Genomic DNA, 23,165 nt, shown 5'->3' with positions numbered 1-23,165 from the left:
TTGGAAGTTGGCAAATATCACTCCAATCCATAAAAAAGGCTGCAAGGCTGACCCTAGTAACTACAGGCCTGTCAGCCTGACCTCGGTGCCTGGCAGAGTTATGGAGCAGATCATCCTGTGTGCAATCACACAGCAGCTACAGGATGGACAAGGGATCAGACCCAGCCAACATGGGTTTAGGAAGGGCAGATCCTGTTTGACCAACCTGATCTCCTTTTACAATCAGGTGACCCACCTGATGGATGAGGGAAAGGCTGTGGATGTGTCTATCTGGACTTCAGCAAAGCCTTTGCCACTGTCTCCCATAATATACTCCTGGAAAAGCTGGCAGCCCATGGCTTGGACAGGGGCACTCTGTGCTGGGTCAGGAACTGGCTGGAGGGCCGGGCCCAGAGAGTGCTGGTGAATGGGGCTGCATCCAGCTGGCAGCCGGTCACCAGTGGTGTCCCCCAGGGATCAGTGTTGGGCCCAGTCCTGTTTAACATCTTTATCGATGATTTAGATGAAGGGATTGAGTCCATCATCAGCAAATTTGCAGATGACACCAAGTTGAGAGGGAGTGTCGACCTGCCGGAAGGCAGGAGGGCTCTGCAGAGGGACCTGGACAGACTGGAGAGTTGGACTGATTCTAGTGGGTTGAGGTTCAACAAGGCCAAGTGCCAGGTCCTGCACTTTGGCCACAACAACCCCCTGCAGCGCTACAGGCTGGGCACAGAGTGGCTGGAGAGCAGCCAGGCAGAAAGGGACCTGGGAGTTTGGATTGACAGGAGGCTGAACATGAGCCAGCAGTGTGCCCAGGTGGCCAAGAAGGCCAGTGGCATCCTGGCCTGGATCAGGAACAGTGTGGCCAGCAGGAGCAGGGAAGTGATCTGTACTCTGCATTGGTGAGGCCACACCTTGAGTATTGTGTTCAGCTCTGGGCCCCTCAGTTCAGGAAGGATATTGAGGTGCTGGAACAGGTCCAGAGAAGAGCAACGAGGCTGGTGAAGGGACTTGAGCACAAGTCCTATGAGGAGAGGCTGAGGGAGCTGGGGTTGTTTAGTCTGGAGAAGAGAAGGCTTAGAGGTGACCTTAGAGGCTGCCCACCAGCCCATCCCTGGGGCTGAGGATGGTTTTGTCCAGGTAATTTCTGGACAAAAAGGCCAATCAAAAGTCCAGTGGCGCCTTTGCTAATTACATCTTCAAGAAAACGGAAGAGAAGGTTTGTTGGCGCAGTTGAAATTAGAGGCAGCAGCCATGTAGGGGAGAGGAGTAGCAGGCCCGAGCAGGGCCAGACTCCCTCCTCCCCCGGCTTGGGCCGGGGTGAGGGGAGCAGGTGTAGCACTGAAGTCTTCCCTTCTCTCTCGTAAGAGAGTGAAAAAAAAAAAAAGTTTAAAAGACGAACTGCTGGGACAGAAACCGCTGTGGAACAATTCCAGCGAAGAGATAAGGGACCTCCAAGGTCAAAACTAGCAGCCGGAGGAGAGAGAAGAAAAGTTTGAAGGGGGGAGAGCTGCTTCTTCCCCCTTTCGCTCTCTCTCTTCAGCAGGGAAAAGAGTGAAAAGTAAACCCTGCTACTTGTAAAAGTTTGTTGGAGTAAGGAGACCCCCCATGCGGCTGATAGAGGAGTCTGTGGATGTACCAAAGAGAACCGAGACTTCATGAGAAGGACTGAAGTGAGGCAGAGTCCTGGTCGAGATTTGTGACCCTGAGGGAAACCTGTGCTGGAGCAGTGACGACTCAGGTGGGATACTGGGATCCGTGTGTGTGTGGATCCATACTGCTGTTGAAGATTTTGTGACCCTGAGAAATCTCATGCTGGAGCGAGACGGCCCATGTGAGATGTTGGGATCCGTGTGTGTGTGGATCTGTGCTAGACCCATGCCGAGAAATCTATCAAGGACTGTTCTCCCATGGGGAGGGACCTCCATAGGGAAACAGGGGTGAACTCTTCAGCCATTATCCCCTGTAACCCTGTGGAAGAAGATCCATAGTAAGCAAGTGTCCCCTTGCAAGCCTATGGAAGGAAAACCCTTCGGGACCTGGGTAACCCCCAGCCTTCGGTCTTAGCCCAGGAGGGGGGTAAGCCCAGCCCTGGAAGCCAACACAGAGCGAGAAAGAGAGAGAAAAAGTTCCAGCTACAATGAGAATACTGCTGCTACTGAAGATCTATTACTAAAGAGAGAAAGAGAGCTGGAACTCCGAAAAAAGAGAATGAGACTACTTCTTCTCCTTGGACTAGTATAAAAGGGGAAGAAGTATTTCTGTAAATATATAGCACTTCAACTTGAGTAGAAATTGTTGTAGATATAGTTCTTTAGTTTTTAATTTATTAGTAATTTTTGTTTTACTAGTAATAAATGTTTATACTATTTTCCCCAAATCCTGTCTCTTTTTGTCTGCAAAAACCTTCTCTCAACTAGTAGTAATTGTGTGGGGGGTGGAAAGCAAATTGACCCAGAGCAAAACCACGACACCTCATCACTCTCTTCAACTACCTGAAGGGAGGTCATAGCCAGGTGGGGGTTGGTCTCTTCTCCCAGGCAACCAGCAATAGGACAAGGGGACATGGGCTCAAGCTCTGCCAGGGGAGGTTTAGGTTAGATGTTAGGAAGAAATTCTTTACAGAGAGGGTAGTCAGGCATTGGAACGGCCTACCCAGAGAGGTGGTGGATTCACCATCCCTGGAGGTTTTTAAAAAGAGATTGGATGTGACCCTTAGTGCCATGATATAGTAATTGGAGTTGGATCAGGGGTTGGACTTGATGATCTTGGAGGTCTTTTCCAACCCAATCTATTCTATGATTCTATGATTCTAAGCTCTTCCAAACCCTTATAGCAGAAATTACCATTGCAGGAATGAGAATGGGTCTTCTGTTTAGCTGAAGTATCAGCTCAGATGGATCTTGTTGCTGTGAAACTTAATTTTATTAAAATCATTAATTTTGTACTACATGGAGAATATTCACTGTTTCAGGCAAGTGTTTCTAAAGCACTGGAAAAATAAAGATTGTTCTGGGGTAATATCTTTTCTTGCCACATGTGAAAGTCTGTATCAAGCCAAACCAGCCCATCATCCCTGGGTAGCTTTGACCTCAGGCTATGCACAGGTAACTTAAGTGTAGGACTGGCCATCAGGAAAATCCTGAATGAAACTTGAATCTTACCCCCGGCAGCTGGGATATTTTAATTGGCCTTCACCAGTGCTCTTTTGTTGTCAGAAATACCAGTTAATTGACTTTTAAACATCAGAAACATGAATTTATTTCTTGGCAGCCTCACCTTCCTTTCTGCTGTTAGTTATTCAATTTATCAACCCAGTGCATTGGTTTGGCTTGTGCTATCAGATGTAAACTTACAAGAAGCAGCTGTATTCTGGCTCCTCTCCTTCCCTGCTCTGAAACACTCTCTTTTCTCACAGGCAGGACTGTGGTGGCGAAAAGTGGATCTGTGCTAGTTGTCCCAGGTACGAAAATTTCACTTTAAAACACTGATGTTGTATGTCAATAGACTTGGCTGGTTTTTAAAACCAGCCCTGGTTTGAACAAAAATTATTCAGTGGGGCAAAGTTCTTGTCACATTTGGAATGCGAAGTTCCTGGCATGCATTTGCCATGCAGTGCTTGGCCCAGTTATACATGTAGATTATGTTGTTCTGTAAATAGCATACAGCATTTTATTTTCTGGCAGGAATGGAGTAAATAAAAGCAGGCATAAACACTCTTCATAGCTCTTTGCCCCCTTCCCACCACCAGCATAGTGAGGGTAGGTGAGAATCTATACACTGAAATCAGACATTTTGTCTTAAACATTTTGTTTTCAAATAGCATCACTGCATAATGTACATTCAGGAGTCACAGAATACTGTCATTTCCCCACAATTACATGCCAATTAGCAGGTACGGCAGACATATTACCTGCTTCTTTTTAGCAGGCTATGTGTTGTCACAGTCCAGCCCTGGGACACTGGCAGGATAAGGAAGAAATTTGCTGTTGATAAACAGCATTCACTATGACATGGCAGAACTCCAAGCTTGATCCTGCTCCTGTAGACATTGATGAGAGTAGGATCAAACTGCTGATTTATCCAAATGTTCATTGCTGCTGGAACAGATTTGGAAGAGAAAAATAATAAAAAAAAAATCACTGAAATCTTTTAGAACCTGCATGAATAATTCTGCCTGTGAATATTTCTGATTGTCATTATTAGCTAATTATTTTGATGCTATTTTTGCTAGATCCAAACATTTCCTGTGTCAGTGACCCATTTTACTAGTGACATTTTAGCTTGTGAATGAGTTCAGGGAAGGCAGCCCTTGTCAATTGTTACCTTGCATGCAGAGTCTGATTTGGAACTTCAGAATCTCATTGTCAGATGATGTAATGAACAAAATACATTTCTGTCAGTTTCTAGTTAGGAAGCTGGTGTTTTTTCATGTTTGTCTATGTAGTTTTTTTCAACTAAGGTGGATTTTTGGACACATCCAGTGTCCAGCCCACCTGCAGTCGAGGGCTACCCAAGCATTAAATAATGGGAAGAACAGTTTCTTTCTCTCTGTCCAATGAATCTAGTAGAAGTCCCCATTGTGTGGAAATTTTAAAACATAGTTTGACGAAAACAACTCTGCTTAGAACAAAATTAGTGTTTCAATCTGTGTTCCATATTGCTCAAGTTGAGAGCATGGGGGTATCAAGGGAAGTGTAATGGATGGTGTAACATCCTCTTAGGGGCTACAGCACCAGGATGCCTTTGAGCTACAAAGAAATCAGTGAGAACTGACGATGTGCTCCTCTGACAGCGACTCATTAATCCTGTGCATTTTGTTCAGATTGATGATGGTTCGCAGTGGAAAAAGTGGTGGGCTCCACCTGAAGCAGATTGCATACTACAAGAGAACAGGGGAGTATCATCCCACAACACTGTCAAGTGAAAGAAGTGGAATCAGGAGGGCAGCGAAAAAATTCATTTTCAAAGGTAAAAATCTTCTCTCAGATTGCTCTGAAAATAGATATTTGGGTGAAGATTTGCTGATATGAGAAAAAAAAAAAAAAAAAGAAGTGGGCTCTTGCTCTGCAGCTGTAGACGAGGAATGCTCTCTCCTGTCTGGAGGATGCTGTGTATGGCTGGGCAGAAGTGCAAGAATGACTGCCATCAGTCACCAAAGAGCCTCCGTGCCCTTCCCAGCTTTGAGGCCCTGTGGGGAGATATTTGTAGTGTGCTGTGTTCTCTCAGTCCCATCAAACCTGCCAATTCTAGGTAGAGGGAAGGCAGGGAGGAGTTAAAGCTGTGACTTATAGTGTCATGTTGCTGGCAGGCACATAACAACTTCTCAAACAGCAAAGACTCAGCACTCCTAACTTCCCTTTCCACCCTTGAGATTCAGTCAGACTTTCTGTGGGATCACTGTTTGCATTTTGACCTGCCTTTGTAACACCTCAAGTCCTCATCAATAAACGTAGGTGAACTGATGGCTCTTTGGAGGAAATAATTTAAATATTTGTAAACAAAAAACTACATTTACACTGAAGTGAATTGAAGTTACTGTAATCAGTTCTGTTCTGAATCATGCTCAGGAGTTTATTAAAATAAACAAAATGACAAAGCACTTGCACATAATTTCCTGGTAATTTTTTTTCTTTCAGATAATAAATTGTTCTATGTTGGAAAAGATAGAAAACAAATGCGCCTGGTGATTGTTTCAGATGAAGAGAAGAAAAAGGTGCTCAAGAAATGCCACGAAAATGCTGCCGGTGCTCATCATGGGATATCAAGGACACTGACTTTAGTGGAGTCTAATTACTACTGGACCTCTGTAACAAATGATGTCAAACAGTGGGTATGGTCTCATAGCTATAGGATAATTTTTTATGTAGTCTGTTAGTTACAAATGTTTTGCAGTCCTATGGCTTTGGTCCAGCAAGTAGCTGGACTGTTTCTCGATGAGGAAACATGAGCTCGCAATCAGATGGAAAATGGTCATCTTGGTGTTTCTTTTTTACCCCGTTACTACTGACAACATGGCTTTCACACTTCTGTACCTGCTGGTGGGGAACCATAATGCCCTTCAAGGCGGATCCAGCCTTGGAGAGTGATTTCTCTTGACTTACTTTTGTTAGGATGCAATGTGCCATCCCAAGGATATGTGGCCAGAATATCCGCTGGCAGATGAGAATGTGAAAATGGTGTTTCTGCCTTACAATTAGGTGTGTTCACAAAATAGTTAAACAAATCACTGCTTTGGAAAGTTCCTTATCCTCCTCTACCCAAAGACACAAGGACCTAGTCCCCTGGTAGAGTTCGATCCTTCAGGGAACTGTATGTAAATGTCCTTTAAGGCCAAACTGCTGTTGCTATGGGCTTGTGGCATCATTTGGATACTTTAGGGTCATGTGCAACTGTAACATGAACTGAAGTTGAGTCTGTGCCTTCAACTCAGGACAGAGGGACTCTGTCATGGAGATAAAGCTGATCCATGTTATGAGGTAGCCTTATGTATTGCCAGTGTTTTTCAGCCACAGCATGCATAGGTGAACCAAAAGGGACTTCATTTCAGTCCCAGCTGCTTCATGCTTCCTTTAGTATTTACAGATGGTAATGCACTGGAAAGAGCACAGTGCTTTCAGGATGGAGGGAATTCAGCTATGAGTTACTACGCATGTCTTTCACCTGGCCTTCACTACTGTTTGGTTTTATTTGGGTTTTATGAGCTAATTTAGAGAGGAATAGTATAGATCTATGATTCTGATGATTGTCTTAAACCTTCACCTTTGGTTTTTATTGGTAACATCTTTCCTGATGTTTACTCTAGGTGTATGCTTGCCAGCATTGCCAAGTGGCAAAGAACACAACCGTCACTGTGCCCAAACCACAACCTTTCAAAGCAGAAGACCCATGGACAGCAGTCACTATAGAGCTTATGGGACCTTTTAATATTACAAACAAAGGTCACAAATACATTATAATTATGACGGATTTGTTTACACGCTGGACTGTTATCTTACCACTGTGTGACACTTCAGCAGCTGAAATTGCTAAGGCACTCATAAATGTGTTTTTCTTATATGGACCACCTCAAAAAATGCCTACTGATCAAGGGAAGGAGCTTGTTTATCAGGTAAGTGTTTACATAGGTGATTAATCTTTTTTTTCCAAGAAAAAAACCCACATTTTCTCCTATATTGGATTTGAATTTTAGACCATTCTTGAGAAAGACTCAAGGATTTTTTTCTTCAATTTAAAAAGTAAAAAAGAAGTTAGCACACGCAGAAAATGGCAAACCAGTTATTTGTAATTGTAACATTATGCAATGTTTCCCAGGGCTTTATTCAGATAAAGCAAAAGTGTTTCCTGGCAGTCATAGTGCAGGTTTTGTCATTCATTTGAACTGGCATGATTTTTCACTGTGTTGTATTTCATTCATCCACATTGTCCAGGAAGCAAGAGCAAAGGCTATTTTTGACATTGGCCTATGGTTATTATGAGGAACCTATCATGCTTTGATCCTCTTAGAGATGGTAAAATCATCAGACCGTGACACAGAGGAAATGACAGATTGAGTTAAGAGGCAGAAGTGTGGTTAGAAACCATGAGTTACTGACTCCTAAGCCATACTTACTCCTTTAACTCTCACTCACAACCCTGGAGTGTTGGGTGTCAATATGTATTACGTATGAAAGACTTTCCTCAGTCACCATCATATCAACAAAAGGGGTGTTTACTTGAAATGGGATAAAGAAGAAGGGAAATGTTCACTAATTGTGTTCTTTTCTCTTTTGAAGATAAATGAAGAACTATTTGCACTGTTTGGAATGAAACAGATTGTATTGTCTTATCCTCAGACAGATAATGTAAATGACAGAATGTCCAAGACAATCAAAGCTTTTCTTAACAAGTACTGCATTGACTACCCAAATGATTGGGATGAACATTTGTCTGCTATTGCCTATGCTTTCAATTTGACAAATTTGGTATGTGAAGGTTCTTCCTCTTTTGACTGAAGTCCCCCAAAATGTCTCCAAAGCTGTGTGCTAAATTTGCTTGCTTTTGGTTCCCATTTAAATAGGAGCCAAATCAAAACACTCCATATTTCCAAATGTTTAAACGTAACCCATATGTTGTTGAGCCAATGAATATATGTGTGGAAGGAGAATACAGTGTGTTTGCCAAAATATTTGAAGCAACTAAAAAAGTCAGTCAAGCACTGGAAGAAGAGAAGACCTCGGATTGCCAGGTAAATGTTATCTATTCAAATTTTGCTAGTAAGAATACTGAAAATAAAAAAGATGTAAAGGCTTGAAGCACAAAGTATAACTAACCTTTTAAAACAACATTGGAGTTTGTGTGGTGGTTTTTAATTTGTTTTCCTTCCCATGCTATGGCTAGATTTCAGTGTAACAAATCTCATATGTATTTGGAGGGAGTAACCTGGCCTGTTGTCAAAAGTTTACTGTTTCTGACTTACAGGGCTGTGTATCAACAGAAGCCGAAAACTGTTGCCTGTAGACTGTTGATTTATGAAGATAAAGTCAATTTCTTCATAACTCTTCAGCCCTACATGAACTATACGCAGCCAAAACAACTCGATGTTATGTTTATGCACTCTTTAGCAGGGCTATGTAAATGCATTATTTCTTATCAAAAGAAAGAAAATATAATTCATATGTATCTTCCTGCAGGTGGAGAAAAACACCTCAGATGAACAAAAAGTCAGAAACAAAATCACAGTCAAAAGGAAGCCAAAACAATTAAATAGCCTGCGACTTAAAGTTGGTCATGAAGTCCTCAGGCAGAGAAAAAACTGGTGGAAGGATGGTCGTTTCCAGTCAGAATGGGTTGGTCCTTGTATTATAGATTATATCACAGATGATGGCTGTGCAGTATTAAGAGATGCCACAGGATCCAGGTTGAAAAGACCCATCAAGATGTCTCACCTCAAGCCATACATAAGAGGGTCCAGTGAAAAAGGTATGTGTATATATATATATATATGTAATTTCTTTTAATTTATATTTTTATATATGTGAAAAAGGTTGCATTTTTTTGTTGTTGCTTTTTTTTTGTTTGTTTGGGTATTTTTTAACTTCTCTATTATGTCTTGGTGTTAGATTACGAGGATGACAAAATACCATTCACTCACCAGTGGGAATTGAATTAACACTATATAATAATGCAAAAACTGTTTTTCAGAAGTGACTGAGTGACGTAAAACCTATGCAGAGCATAGAACAGAGCTAATGAGTCATGTCTGAAGTCCTTTTAAAAATAACCTCTATTAAAGTTGCTTCTAATCTCTGGTCTGGCTCTATTCATCCTGGTTGGCTAAACATGCTAGAAGTATGAGCAGGCTGAACTGTGTTCAAGAAGCATTTTCTGGATGTGTTTCTGTTTTGGTGTAGACAGAACTCACATTAGTTCTATTTTTTTGTTGTTGTTCAGCCTGACTAGTGCAGATGGCACATGTTTGGACTTTCTTTTCTTCAACATCAGAGTATCCTCTAAAGCCTTGAAGTAGAAAGACTACATCAGAGAACTGATTTTTGAATAGTTTATTTTGAATTGTACTACTGAAGAAGTAAATATGTTTCTCTTACCAGAGCAAATAAAATTGTCATGCTCTGCCGTAGGATTGCTATTTGGGTAACCAACTCCTGCTCTTCGTCTTGGACACTCAGCACGTCCTTTTGCAGTGCTACCACATTAGTCAAACAGTGGCAGCTGTTTCTTTTCTGTTTGTGCTGTCTTTGAGTCACCACAGGCATTTTGAGGAAAATAAATACTCAGTGTTCAGAAGACTTATGTCACAGATCAAGCTGCTTTTTACATCAAGGTTCTTGAAAAGGAAAGCAGTTCCCAAACCATGTGTTACTAAGCTTTGGTTCTTGAAAATAAGTAAACGACATTGAGATCGTAATATCTTCCATCATGTCTTTAAGCTGAGGGATTTAAAAAGCTGAAACTAATTCTGGAATTACTAATTCTGGATGTAAGAAGCTGATATTTATGTCAGTTGTCAGCTGAAGGTTTCATAACCAAGATATGAATTTCATGTCCCATCCTCAGGCTCCTACTTTTGCTTAGATTGTTATAGGTTAATAGCAGTAATTTAAGAAAATTTGAGAAAGCAAATGCAAAATAACAAGTCAATTTATTAGTAAGCGGTAGATGAACAATTACGGCGCGCCGGGGGGGCTGCTTAGAACACAACTTGCCCGTTCCTGACTTCTCAACCCTCCTTTTTGAACCCCTTGGGCTCCCGTGTAGACATGCTCAGTACTTAGGTTCTGATTCATCCAGAGTCCGGGGCATGTGCTCTTCGCACATGCTCAGTTGCAAAGTTTTTCCCATACATGTTCCCAGGCAGTGCTTTTCGGCGTCGGTGGGGCTGGGGGCTTTTTGTGGGCTGGGGGCTTTGCGAGGAAGATTTCTCCTCTTCCTCTGTGGCCGCTAGATGACCCCAGCTTGGAATATGCGCATTTAAAAGGTATTCTCCTCCCTTCCCAGGCTTATCACATTCTTAAATCACTTTTGACTTCTTGTCAAAAGGGGAGCCTTCATGTCACCTTGGATGATGTTATCAGGGTGCTGTAAATTATAGGGTCAGACTGCCCCCCTTCCACTATCAACCTTGGGAACAAACGACAGTTTGTTAACAGCATTCCACAGTTATGTGGGGAATGCATAGTTTTACTAAGCTTAAAAAAAGCATTTAAAATGTATATATGTAGCTTTAACAGCCATGAGAAAAATACATATAGAAATTGCACATCCATAGCATAACGTGTTAGTAAGCCTAACAAAAACAATCTAAAAAAATATCACATAGATGATCACTCTGTGCCTTCCAGTTCCTCATAAAATTGATGGTGCATGAGGAGGGAATCACAGGCTAGCAAGCATGCAGATAACATACAGCTATTACCATAACTTTGGTAAACTGTGTCACTGTATAAAAAGTAAAAGTCTTTGTATTATCAGAACCTAATATGTTTACCACTGAATACTACAGAAGAGTTGTGTGTAAACAGAGTTTCTTCCCCTTTTTTTCCAGGAAGTGACTCTCCTAGTTTCGGCTGGGATAGAGTTTGGTTTCTAATTTTTTTTTTTTTTTACTTACTTTTTACAACTTAAAAAAGCCTGTTGTGTTGCATCAAGATTTCCCAGCAAAAGCTTGGAGAAACCACATTTCTCTGTGTGCATGCACAAAATGAAAGAATCTGCATGTCCATTCATTCAAGGTATTAGCTCAGCAGGTGACTATGACAGATGTCAACTTAGTCATTGAGGTAGCTGAGAAAAGCTCTTTATGTGGAACACGTCAAGCATTTTGTGGATGTAACAATATGCGGAATATTTGGTGCTCAATTCACACTATCAGTCTGCTGTCACTCAAACATTCTTGCCCTCTTGTGGGAATTGTTTTGAAAAGAAAGTTAGCACCTCATTAACGTCTGAAGTATGACTTGAAGGATCTGATCTAATGGCTTCTTTCCTTTTACAGACAACCATTACTTTCTACAAGGTGCAGTAGTTGTTGACCATGACTATATTGGCTTCTCTGAAAGGTCCAATAATTCAAGCCAACCAGACTCTGTTGCTGAAGGGGAAATAAATGCCTACACAAGAGATGTCATATCTGCTGTACAGATTTCATCTGCAGCCTGCAAAGAACAAGAATCAACAGACGGTAAACTCGAGTATGAGCTGAGAGAAGATGATTGCATTGAATCAAACACTGCAAAGCCAGAGCAATGGCCTTCACCTCGTTGGACACTTCAGACCAAGATGGAGGATACTTAAGCATAGTCTTGTGTCATTTATGATTGCCAAATAGTTGGATGTAAAGTAGCAGACTGAAAAAAAAAAAGTAATAACTCCAAATTACGTAGCCAAATCCACTTTACTACTTTATGAACATGGGAGTTCTGCAGGTGCCTACTGGTTAATTTGCATGGGTTTTAAGAAGAAAATTCTTTGTTACCAAAAATAGGCACACCCTTGTAAAAGCGCAAGTTTTCATCATGTATTTGAATGTCAGATTATGTTGGTAGAATGGCAGTGTGGCCATGCCTTACTGTTACTCTCTCAGGACAAAATGCCTCATTTCACTGTAATGACCTTTTTTGTTAATCCTTAGATGACTCATTCCTAATGTCCAGTGATACTGTGGGATGAATATAACCTAAGCAACTTGGTGTAAATTTTGCCTTTACTGCAGAGAAGCTTATGTCTTCCTTTTCCTGTTCATAACAGTTTTGTATTCTTTCTAGGAAGCTGCAAACTCTGTCTTTTACAACTTTTAATTTCTAGTCTAACATACAGTTCTAAGATCTCACAAAACAATAAAGATGCTGAAATGAATTACGTGTAATGTTCTGTGCATTAAACAAGGAGGCTTTCAGCTGTTCCCCACTCATCAAAACTCTGCTAGGGTAAGCAATTTTAACATTTCAGGCATGTAAAATAAAATCTTAAGAGCATTCAGTATTCCTTTTTGCTTTTCTTCCCCAAACTTGCAGTTTTCCATTACATTTACATAGTCACTGAGCTTGCACAGGTTTGGAGATTTCCACTGACAGGGAGCTAGGAAAGGTGAACCACTGGCATTAACCTATTCTCTGATTTCCTTGAGTAAGTTTTTACTGGTCTGGACTTCCTGCTGAGAAGACTATTTCAAAGTCAGCTGAACAGGAATTTTTTCATGTAGAAAACTGATAAGTGCAAGTCACTTGTTTTTATGGAGGACTGACACAAAGAGGGAGAAAACTAGCAGAAAACTGAATTGAGAAGTCCACACATTTCTTTCCAACACTGTGGAAGATTTGCTTATCTTGCTCTCTGAATGTGTCTTATTTCTGCTGCTGAATGTCATGGGACTTTTAACACAGGTGGATTAAAGTACTATTTATTATGAGTTTTCAGTTAATCTTAGGTAATAAGAGTGGTCCTCAAGGCTGATTAGGTACCTAACCCCCACAGCAATTCATACCTACTGTACAGTATAACTTTGATATCATGGAATGCAGCTGTGTGAGAAAGGATCCCAGCATTATGAGAGGACCCTTTCTTAAGTTTTAAAGAAAAGTAATTAACACTCAAACTAATTTTTGTCTTTTGAAAATCCAGTCCTACAGATACAGTTTTTCTCCACTGAGACTGTCTCAGAGGGATGGTTCTGGGAGGCAGTACCCTCTTTCTGAATACATTGTATACATACATGGAATATATATATATTTATATATGTATAGCACATACAAAAATAAATATTAGCATCAGTGATAAAACTGGAGAATAAGGCAGTTGTCTGTAAGATTCCTTTCTGCTTTATTAGGTGCAAGAGAACCAGCCCCTCTTTTTTTTTTAGTTCAACTGGTATGTTTCTTAATTGCATACAGTACAGCAAAGCTGTTTTTAGGGGAAGCGAGAGTTGTAGTGTTGTTAGAGCTATACTGGGGAGAGAGAAAATGCTGCAGAGAAATGGGAATGAGCAAAACAAAACAAATCATTTCACATACTGTGTAATGCTGATCGTTCAGGCTTCCTGGCACTTTTGATCTACTGTGTTAACAAGCAGTAATGTCTTGTCAGTGCAGCGAAATGTGGCTTTCCCTGCATGTGGGAGGCTCATGAAATAAAATAGAGGGGTTTCAAGCTTATTGATATGAAAAACAGTCAACGGAAACTGAAAAAAAGCCCTACCAGGAAATGTGAGACACTGCAAGGAGCACAGTGTGCCTGGGGAAGCTTGTGCTCCAGCCACAGTGAAGTGTGTGTTCATGACCACAGTGAGGTGTGACTTGCCCACTCTTGGTTTGTATTTTAACCAACCTAGATAAATACACAAATGTCCTGTACTCTTTCTTACCGGTACACAGGTTTGATTTATGATAGGACAATAGCAAAATTTAATAACAGAATTCTTAGAAATTCTGTTGTGCCCCCTTGTGGCAAGTTGATAACCGACAAGGAACAGAGAGGAGAACAATATGAAAGAAAGTACAAATTTCTGCCTACCTCCCAGCACAGAGCTGTGATCATTTATCCTTTGGGTGTGCTAAAAGCATTAGTTACCATCTCAGAGCTTGATGAAAAACACTATAAAAATATCTGTTAGTAAACAGACTGTACTAACACTCAAGACTATTTCACTGTGGAATGAAGACTTTTTGCCTCTTGTTGGAATACTTACTGAATTTTTTCTATGATTTGCCCATTCTGTGTTAAGGTTTCTGCTTTCCAGCTACAGATGTTTTAAATTTTTTTCCTTCTTCTCCCTAGAACTGAATGTTCCCTGAAGGAGGGTACCAATGAGTCACGATTTGCTTTTCAGAGCAAGCAGTTACCAAATCTGGAAATACCACTTTTGAGAACCAGATAAGTGCCTTTTACTCATTTGCTCATTTGCTTTGGTGACACATCTCTGTCAATGGCCTTCTGCAACAGACATCATTACTGTAATGACCAAGCTTCAGAATTGTTGCACAGTAACATCCTTGGTGCTTTCAAATGGAATTTTGGGGGGACTGCACTAAAATGGGTACATTCACTTAACTGGCTACTTAAAAATAAAATCTGTGAGCTATAGGTTATCTTTAGGCGGTGAAAACTCAGCAAGGCGTGTCAGCAGCTGCCACTGTCAGTGGGCCTGAGAGTTTGGCTGCTCACCTGTGAATTCAACAGAAGGAAATGCCATGTTAGAAGTCCCCAGGACCAGATACAGCTTTAAATTAGAAGGCTAACATTTCCACAAAAAAGATTTAGCAGTGCCTTCAGGAAATGGGTACTGCACTCTTCTGCACATATTAGAAGACCTGATGGCCTGCTGTTTACATCTTGGTAATCAAACAGTGCAGAAATTTGGAATGAAAAACAGTATACAAAAACCCTTAATTTGAAAAGGAAGGCTCTTCCAGACAGAAGTAACCAGACAGTAACCTAATTTTAAAGGATTTGATTCAGGAGCAGTTAATCCTAAGAGATGCATTCCCCAGTCAGTTCTTCCCTCTCCTCTCTCTCCTCTCAACTTGTACACACGTGAAGGGATTTGCAGCAACCTCAATGCACAGCAGAAAGAGGGATGCTAATAAACAAGAAGTGTAGGAAATACAGCATTCCCACTCTGCCAGGCAATGCTGCCCTGCTACAGATTTCTAGTGCAGTGATTCACAGATCACTTGGATACAACTATCTAAAACTGTACATTTCCATGTTCCAGTCGTTCCGCACATGGTCCTTTTCTGGGTGCTTGACAAGAATCTCAAAACTTGCATCAGCAGGGCTGGAACATTCAGAGTGCAGCTCTTGGCAAGCACCATTGCCTTGAATATATAAAGTGATACCTGAATAAGTGAGTTAAAAGGGAATAAATCAGTTTTCACTAATTCACTAGCTGATTGTTTTTGACAATTGATGCCTTTGATCTCTCAATGCCTCACTTCACCCTTCGGTACAGAGTGAGTAGCACCATCTCAGTTTCCAGACAAGCTGCAAAAAATATTCATTGCTTTTCCCAAAGCTGGCAGGCATAGTGATGAAAGCCCCAACAGAAAAGTCCTCAATAACATGAGTTCTATTTTTTTGCAGAATTTCAATGATATGCAGTAAATAATACATGTGGTTCCCCACCAGACTGATTTTGAATGTCTGCCTAGTCAGAAACATCATCCATCACTCCCACGCATTAAAGACTGAGTAGGAAAGCAGAGCTCAGCCACAGTATTATGCTGGCAAGCCCAATTTTTTGTTTCAGAGTCTTAAATTCTGTGTGTTCAACTCCACAGGGAGCCATTAGGTATTTATTTTGGAGCATGCAGTGGCACCCAGGCTTTCTCTGCCTCCCAGCTGGTGCGGTCACATGGTGGCAGACTCAGCCTGTCCCCTGCAGGGGCTGCGCAGGGCTCGGAGGGCTCCCCCATTGGTTCTTCTGAGGCTTTTCTTTCCCAAACTATGTTCGCAGCAGAATTTTTTTCTAATTTTTTGAATCGATAATTATGAAAGCATAAATATATTTCTGAGAGTGAGACGGCCCACAGTTGTGTGAAGGTTGTGTGACTGACCTGTCATGTGAGTCAGGGTACAGTTGTGTGAAGGTTGTGTGACTGACCTGTCATGTGAGTCAGGGTACAAAAGTACTCTGCTTCTGCATTAGGTGATTTGTACCACGGCTATCAAATGTGGCAAACTTGCAGTACAGCTTTACAGCTTCCTAAGAAACAGGCACCTTGGTTGCTGTGAGCAAGATCTCCTTCTCTCTGGAAAAAGGCCATGCCTCCAGTTCCTTATGCACAGTGTGCAACCTGAGAGCCGGCTGGAGGAAATGTGGCAGAACTGTGGGATTCAGTCCTTTTCAGTGCAAGAATTTTTCTCTTAAGTAGCAGTTTTAGGATGTGCCATGGCTGAGGGAAGAAGTAACAAACATGGGAAGGAAGGTATCAAAGTATCAAACTGAGGATTGCAGTGGCCGGGGCAGGGTTCTGCTCTAAAACCTAAATAATAAGTAGCACCAACTTCAGCCTCTTATGGCTGTTGCCTCATCCCCATCCTGCCAAAATTCTTCAATTCTAATTAAAAAGAGTAGAAGAACTACGTTTCTAAATATAGCCTGTAATTAATAATAAATTCCCCAGTTTGCTGAACTATTACCACTATTTGCTAGGAAAAAAAATTGTTCCACTGCATCTTTAAAACAGTACTTTGGCAAAGTGCCCTTGAAAAAGATTGCCTGTGCATCATCTATGTATTTTTTAAAATGTTGTACAACAATGAAATCAGACAGAGCTTCACTCATAGGGTGTTGTGCTTCATATGTGACTAATTAGTAAGAAACATTAGTGGAATGGAGCTAAAGAAAGGAGCAGTTCAGCAAAGTGCCTTCATGACCTGTAGTATTTAGAAAAATCTAATGCAGCTTCCAAATAGACTGCCATGCAGCTCTCCCTTGTACCTTTCCAAATATGTGTGTAACAAAGCCAGCTGGATGCACTTTTAGGTTTTCCAGCCACCATTTCCAGAAACAGCAAGAAGTTGGCTGGTTTTGCTTGGATAAGTAATCTCCAGCTATCACTGGAGATTTTAAATCCTCTACACTGTCAGCTCCTCTCTTTTCTTCTGCCAGTAATGCTTAGGTATACAGATGAATCTAAATTTTTCATCAGTATTAGAGGGGAGTTTAAAGAGCAGTTACAGTGTAAATTTTACTAAAAAACTTTGATAATTCACAATGGATTAAAAAATACTTTCACATTTAAGAACTATAAAAAAGCGTAACAGGTTAAGGCAAATCAGGGGGCTAAAACACCAGAGTTCACTAGCATCTGTTTTACAGTGGCCTAATTTCAACTCTTAATTTTAATTGACTTGAATATTTGGTTCTGGTGGGGTTTTTTTATTGGTACATTACATGAATCTACAAAATTGTGAGCTATCTCATAACATAATCAAATTTTAAAGTATGTCCTAATGTGCATTTAAATAATAAAGTTACCTTTGCATTGCTCAGCAGTGATCTGCTTTCCATAACCTGTACAGCTAAGGCATATATAATAATCCAAATGAGTTCCCACGTGTATTTGAATGGTAAGGTAATAATCACCAAAGTCCATTCCCTGTAGCATGACCCAGGCTTAATCCTAATCCTCTGTAGTGTGACAGACATTACTGACTTAAAGGTTCTGAGAAAACATAAATAAATCTAGCTTTGGCAAGCAAGAAGCTGTTGCAATTTACCACATTGATCCATAAATTCTCATTAACTCTACAGTGCACTGCTTGATTAGAAAACTACTTAATAAAGATGCTTCACAAGGAATCAGTTTACACCTAATGGTACTTGGGGCAAGGACAGCTGCTTAATTGGAATCATAATTTAATTTAATTGGGAAACCTTGAGGTGTCTTGTACAGGGGCACTCTGTGCTGCGTTAAGAACTGGCTGGAGGGCCGGGCCCAGAGAGTGCTGGTGAACGGGGCTGCATCCAGCTGGCAGCCGGTCACCAGTGGTGTTCCCCAGGGATCAGTGTTGGGCCCAGTCCTGTTTGATATCTTTACTGATGATCTGGATGAGGGGATTGAATGTACCATTAGCAAATTTGCAGATGACACCAAGTTGAGAGGGAGTGTCGACCTGCCGGAAGGCAGGAGGGCTCTGCAGAGGGACCTGGACAGACTGGAGAGTTGGACTGATTTTAGTGGGTTGAGGTTCAACAAGGCCAAGTGCCAAGTCCTGCACTTTGGCCACAACAACCCCCTGCAGCGCTACAGGCTGGGCACAGAGTGGCTGGAGAGCAGCCAGGCAGAAAGGGACCTGGGAGTTTGGATTGACAGGAGGCTGAACATGAGCCAGCAGTGTGCCCAGGTGGCCAAGAAGGCCAATGGCATCCTGGCCTGGATCAGGAACAGTGTGGCCAGCAGGAGCAGGGAAGTGATCCTTCCCCTGTACTCTGCATTGGTGAGGCCACACCTGGAGTGCTGTGTCCAGTTCTGGGCCCCTCAGTTCAGGAAGGACATTGAGGTGCTGGAGCAGGTCCAGAGAAGAGCAACGAGGCTGGTGAAGGGACTTGAGCACAAGTCCTATGAGGAGAGGCTGAGGGAGCTGGGGTGGTTTAGTCTGGAGAAGAGAAGGCTTAGAGGTGACCTCATCACTCTCTTCAACTACCTGAGAAGAGATTATAGCCAGGTGGGGGTTGGTCTCTTCTCCCAGGCAACCAGCTACTGCTGGACAAGAGGGCACAGTCTCAAACTTTGCCAGGGAAGGTTTAAGCTGAATATTAGGAAAAAATTTTTTACAGAAAGAGTAATCAGTCATTGGAATGGGCTGCCCCGAGAAGGAGTGGATTCTCTGTCCCTGGAGGTTTTTAAGATGAGGCTGGATGTCGCACTGAGTGCCATGATATAGTAACCACAGTGGTGTTGGATCACAGGTTGGACTTGATGATCTCAGAGGGCTTTTCCAACCTAGTCGATTCTATGATTCTATGATTCATGGGTGACAAACTGTGCATTAAAGTTCAGTGCATCATCCTCATGGCAGTTTGCAGTTGCCCCAGCCTGCTCTCCCTTACAGCTGGTTCACAGCAAGATTCCCAAAATTGCGCAACACTGCCTGTCAGTGGATAACAGCAACATTCCCATTGCTTTACAGGATTTCCCAAGTGTCATCAGACTATTTAAAACAGGGAGATGCTTAACACAGGACAACCACAGGGAAAGGTGCTTTAGCTACTTGATCAGCCTAATTTTAATGAAAATATTCAGCTCCTACAGTAGCCAAGATTCCTGCATCTTAAATAGGCTTAAGGAAAGATTAATTGACAATTCATGGAAGTTACTATTATGTCTTTTAAATCTTAAATATGCAATTACATGTTGTTCATTAAAAAGCAGTCTTATCTGGGACAACTGCATAAACTGAATTAAACACATGCACTCCAAATCCACTAATTTGGATTGCATAACCAGTGTGCAACATTTAATATGATAAATAATATCAGCATAGAACTTGCTAGGATGGAGGATGGTCTGCTGGCTTATTAAAACAAAAACAATTATTCAGAAAGCTTGTGTCTTCCTTTTTATCTGAATTTTCTATTGCAGTATGAGGTCTCTGGTACATTCTTAAGATGCAGCTTTAATAAGAGAGAAAGAACATGCAGTGCCTTCAAGTCTCAGATTTCCTGCTATTGTACCCATATGAAATTAGAGCACATAACTTGAGGTGCTGAAGTTTGATTGCTGCTGGAAAGTAGTTGGTTGCCTGTCAATGCAGTTATTAAAAACCACAGAATGGCTTGGCTTGGAAGGCACTTTAAAGATCACCTACTCCCATGTCCCTGTCTTGGGCAGGAACACCTTCTACTAGACCAGGTTACTCAGCACCTCACCCAGCCTGGCCTTGAACACATCCAGGGATGGGGCATCCACAGCTTCTCTGGGCAACCTGTGCCAGTGCCTCACCACCCTCACAGTAAAGAATTTCTCCCTAATATCCAACCTAAATCTCCCTCTTTGAGTTTAAAACCATTGCCCTTGTCCTATCATTACAATTCTTGGTAAAAAGTCTCTGTCTTTCTAATAAGCCCACTTTAAATACCAAAAGGTCAGAATGAGATATCTGGGGAGCTTTCTCTTCTCCAGACTGAACAACTCCAGCTCTCTCAGCCTGTCTTCACAGGAAAGATGCTTCAGCCTCTGATTATCTTTTTGGCCTCCTCTGGACTTGCTCCAACAGATCCACATCCTTCATATGTTAGGGACCCCAGAGCTGGATGCAGCACTCCAGGTGGGGTCTCACCAGAACAGGGTGGCAGAATCACCTCCCTTGACCTGCTTCACTTCAGGCAGCCCAGGATTATAGCTGACACCAATCTCAGAATTCCAGAGAGCTGAGATTATGACTAATGCTCAATTAATCTGTTTTAGCTTGTACTTGCAATTCAACTGTGTTTGTCTGTTTCCCTCTCAACAAAGCATATTTTAAAATTGGAGATACGGATCAAATAATAATACTGTGAAAGCAGAGAACACCCAACATCAGATAGACATGTCAGCTACCCAAATGTTAGAAAAATACACCCTTACTGATTGCTTTTGAGAAAAGCCTGTGATCTTTTAGAACTGATGCCCTATATGCCACCTATTTTAGTAGTGCCACCACAGCTTTCTAAATTGCTGCCACTGAACTTTCTGTAAACTAGTGACTTGCCATCTCTGCAGACAGCTTCCCAACTACCTTATCTGTTTTTATTAATATACAAGAGGATCAAGGCCACAGCTAAAAATAACACTGCATTACTTTCAAAAGTGAGAAAACAGGCTGTTTTCCTTGCAACATTAGGAAAACAGAAATCAGTAGGAGAGGAAGCAGCTTATGAGTATGCACTAAATTCATTTCCCATGAAGCTGAGCCTGTACTCTAGCATTTCAAAAGGCTATCCTGGAGATTTTGCTTGAAAAGAAACCAGCTTGTCAACGATTTAAAGTTTTTTTTTCCAGAAAAAGGAGATTTATAAAATATTGCAGGGGGAAGAAATCTTACCTTTTGCTACACTGTCACTACCTTTATTCCCCCAAAACACCACCACAAGGAACCTAAAGCCTATTTTTTGATCCCAGCACCAGCAATAGCTTATTACAGCACCTGCAAGACTGTAATGAAAACTGTTTCATAAAACCCTGTGGCAATTACAGCTGTGTACAGTCTGCCCATAATAGAGGTTTAAAAGGACATTAATTATGTTCTGATCCTCAAACTAGACTGATTAGTCATGGTGACGTACACAGTGATTCACGCTCCAGATGACTCATACAGACAGGGTAATTATGGAGCAGAACTTCCATAAGTTTCTTCTCTCTTCAGTGAGAAAGCTCATTACAGGGCTGAGGGCTTCTGTTGTACAAATGTAAAAGGAAGTGTGGAGAAAAAAGAAAATCAGTACTTCCAATCAGATATTAGATGCCTGCCCTGGCTAATTTGCATATTTAATTTGAGACACAGGCTTCCTCTTAGCTGTGACCATGTTTTATTAAGCAAATACCCTGCAGTTTCTTTATACAAATCAAATTCCTCTTTAAATGTTTAAGCTTGACTTTGTACATGTATGTAGATTATTGGTCTGAAAAGAAAACCCAAAAAAACAACCAAAAAAAAATGCCCTTGTGACATAGCAAAATATTTCTTCAGCTTCCATACAAAATAGCATTTTTTTTCCCTGCTGGTAGAACACATTAAAATTGTTACTGTATTAAGTGGTCTGTGTAACTTTTTTACAGAAGTTGGATACAAAAAAAAAAGAAAATTCCAAAGTACGCTCCAACAGCTAATGCTCTGCGAATACTTTATTACACAAATTACATTCAGCTTCTGAAAATAGTGTTCTGACAGTGATACAATCTAAAAATAAGACATTCCAGAAACACATCAAGTTAGGAAGAAGAAAAAATTAAATAGAGACTTTTTTCTTTCCTTCAATGCAATATAATGTTAGTGATTTTAAAAAAATAGAAGAAGACTTAGCAGCTTCATTTTCTTGTGGCACTGTATTTTCTCTGTACTGCAACAGGTTAAGGACATTGAAGAGGAAAGGCACAAAACAGAAATTGGCAACTGAATAATTACGGGAAAAATATTTTGATGAAGCAGATAGTAAGACTTATTTACAAGATCCCCATATTTGATGATAAAATACTACTGCTTTAAGTCAGTCCTGCAATTAGAAGACTTTGCTTTATTAAGATGTTCACATAAAAACCAACAGCACTGATATGGAACTTGCATACACTCCTCCACTTAAAAAACATACCCAAAACTAAACAAAACTTAAAGGAACCAGTGTACAGCCCCACAGAGACTAGGACAGTTTACAATTAAATACACAAAATCTTAAACGTGCTCAAGGGAAAAAGAATCCGACATTCTGGGTTGAATTGTATAATGGAGAACTCAAAGGCTGGTTTCAGGATGATGAAGGCGCTGGTGGGGGTGGAGATGCTGAACACTCTTCCTCGGAATCTGTTCCATCATCTTCATCTTTCTCTTGATCACTCCCCTCCGTGCTCAGTCGGTCAAACCCTTTTCGACTGTAGCCTTTGTGACTTGCAAAGAAGTTCCCAAGGTTAATGCCACCCCCACCTTTTCCTGTGGAAAGGAAATGCTTTATTACAAGTTTTGTAGGAGGGGAATCAAAATCTATCTACTAATTTAACAGTACAGTGGTGGTTATTTAAAGTGTCCTTCCAGAAACAGTTTTTAAAGATCAGCACATGATTCACAAAAACTAAGTGTAGATATCATGAAACAAGAAGGAAATTCATATTTGAAGTAGAAGTTTCAAACTATTTCTTTCAGCATCCATTGTTTCATTAAGTCTTTACAGAGACTACAGGTGTTCTCACTTGTTTGCCCATAGTCTCAAAATGCTTCATTTCATTCACCAGATCCACAATAACTCATAGAATCACAGAATCAGATGGGTTGGAAAGGACCTCTGAGATCAAGTCAAACCCTTGATCCATGACCGCCACAGTTACTAGACTATGGCACTAAGTGCCACATTCAGTCTCAAATACCTCCAGGGATGGAGAATCCACCACCTCTCTGGGCAGCCCATTCCAATGCTTGATTACCCTCTCTGCAAAGAATTTCTTCCTAGAATTTCCTCATTATAGCCACCTCTCTCCCACTGCTAATGACACACT

At 41.2% G+C, this 23,165-nt stretch overlaps 2 protein-coding genes across 3 annotated transcripts in view; one reads left to right on the top strand and one right to left on the bottom strand.

The window, feature by feature from the left end:
* The window catches only part of GIN1 (gypsy retrotransposon integrase 1), a 15,473-nt gene extending 3,137 nt beyond the window's left edge, over positions 1-12,336 (top strand). Inside the window, exons 1-8 of one of the 2 annotated variants that reach the window (XM_027896860.1) lie at positions 3,162-3,445; positions 4,808-4,953; positions 5,622-5,815; positions 6,788-7,093; positions 7,758-7,946; positions 8,042-8,209; positions 8,655-8,943; positions 11,477-12,336. In XM_027896860.1, the coding sequence (XP_027752661.1) occupies positions 4,812-4,953; positions 5,622-5,815; positions 6,788-7,093; positions 7,758-7,946; positions 8,042-8,209; positions 8,655-8,943; positions 11,477-11,775 (1,587 nt within the window). In that variant the 5' untranslated portion in view covers positions 3,162-3,445; positions 4,808-4,811 and the 3' untranslated portion in view covers positions 11,776-12,336. Of the gene's footprint in view, positions 1-3,161; positions 3,446-4,804; positions 4,954-5,621; positions 5,816-6,787; positions 7,094-7,757; positions 7,947-8,041; positions 8,210-8,654; positions 8,944-11,476 lie in introns of those variants that run through there. The other variant, XM_027896852.1, reaches the window with a different exon arrangement.
* Positions 12,337-21,788: 9,452 nt separating this feature from the next.
* PAM (peptidylglycine alpha-amidating monooxygenase) overlaps positions 21,789-23,165 on the bottom strand; it is a 117,169-nt gene continuing 115,792 nt past the window's right edge. Inside the window, exon 26 of the mRNA XM_027896726.1 lies at positions 21,789-22,605. Coding sequence (XP_027752527.1) covers positions 22,424-22,605 — 182 coding nt within the window. The 3' untranslated portion in view covers positions 21,789-22,423. The remainder of the gene's footprint in view (positions 22,606-23,165) is intronic.

The sequence above is a fragment of the Empidonax traillii genome, unplaced genomic scaffold, assembly GCF_003031625.1.
Source record: "Empidonax traillii isolate 1590-97213 ecotype Southwest subspecies unplaced genomic scaffold, ASM303162v1 scaffold18:size2335232, whole genome shotgun sequence".
Lineage (NCBI taxonomy): Eukaryota > Metazoa > Chordata > Aves > Passeriformes > Tyrannidae > Empidonax > Empidonax traillii.
The sequence above is the reverse complement of the archived record's forward strand: the minus strand, read 5'-3'. Positions and strand labels throughout refer to the sequence as shown.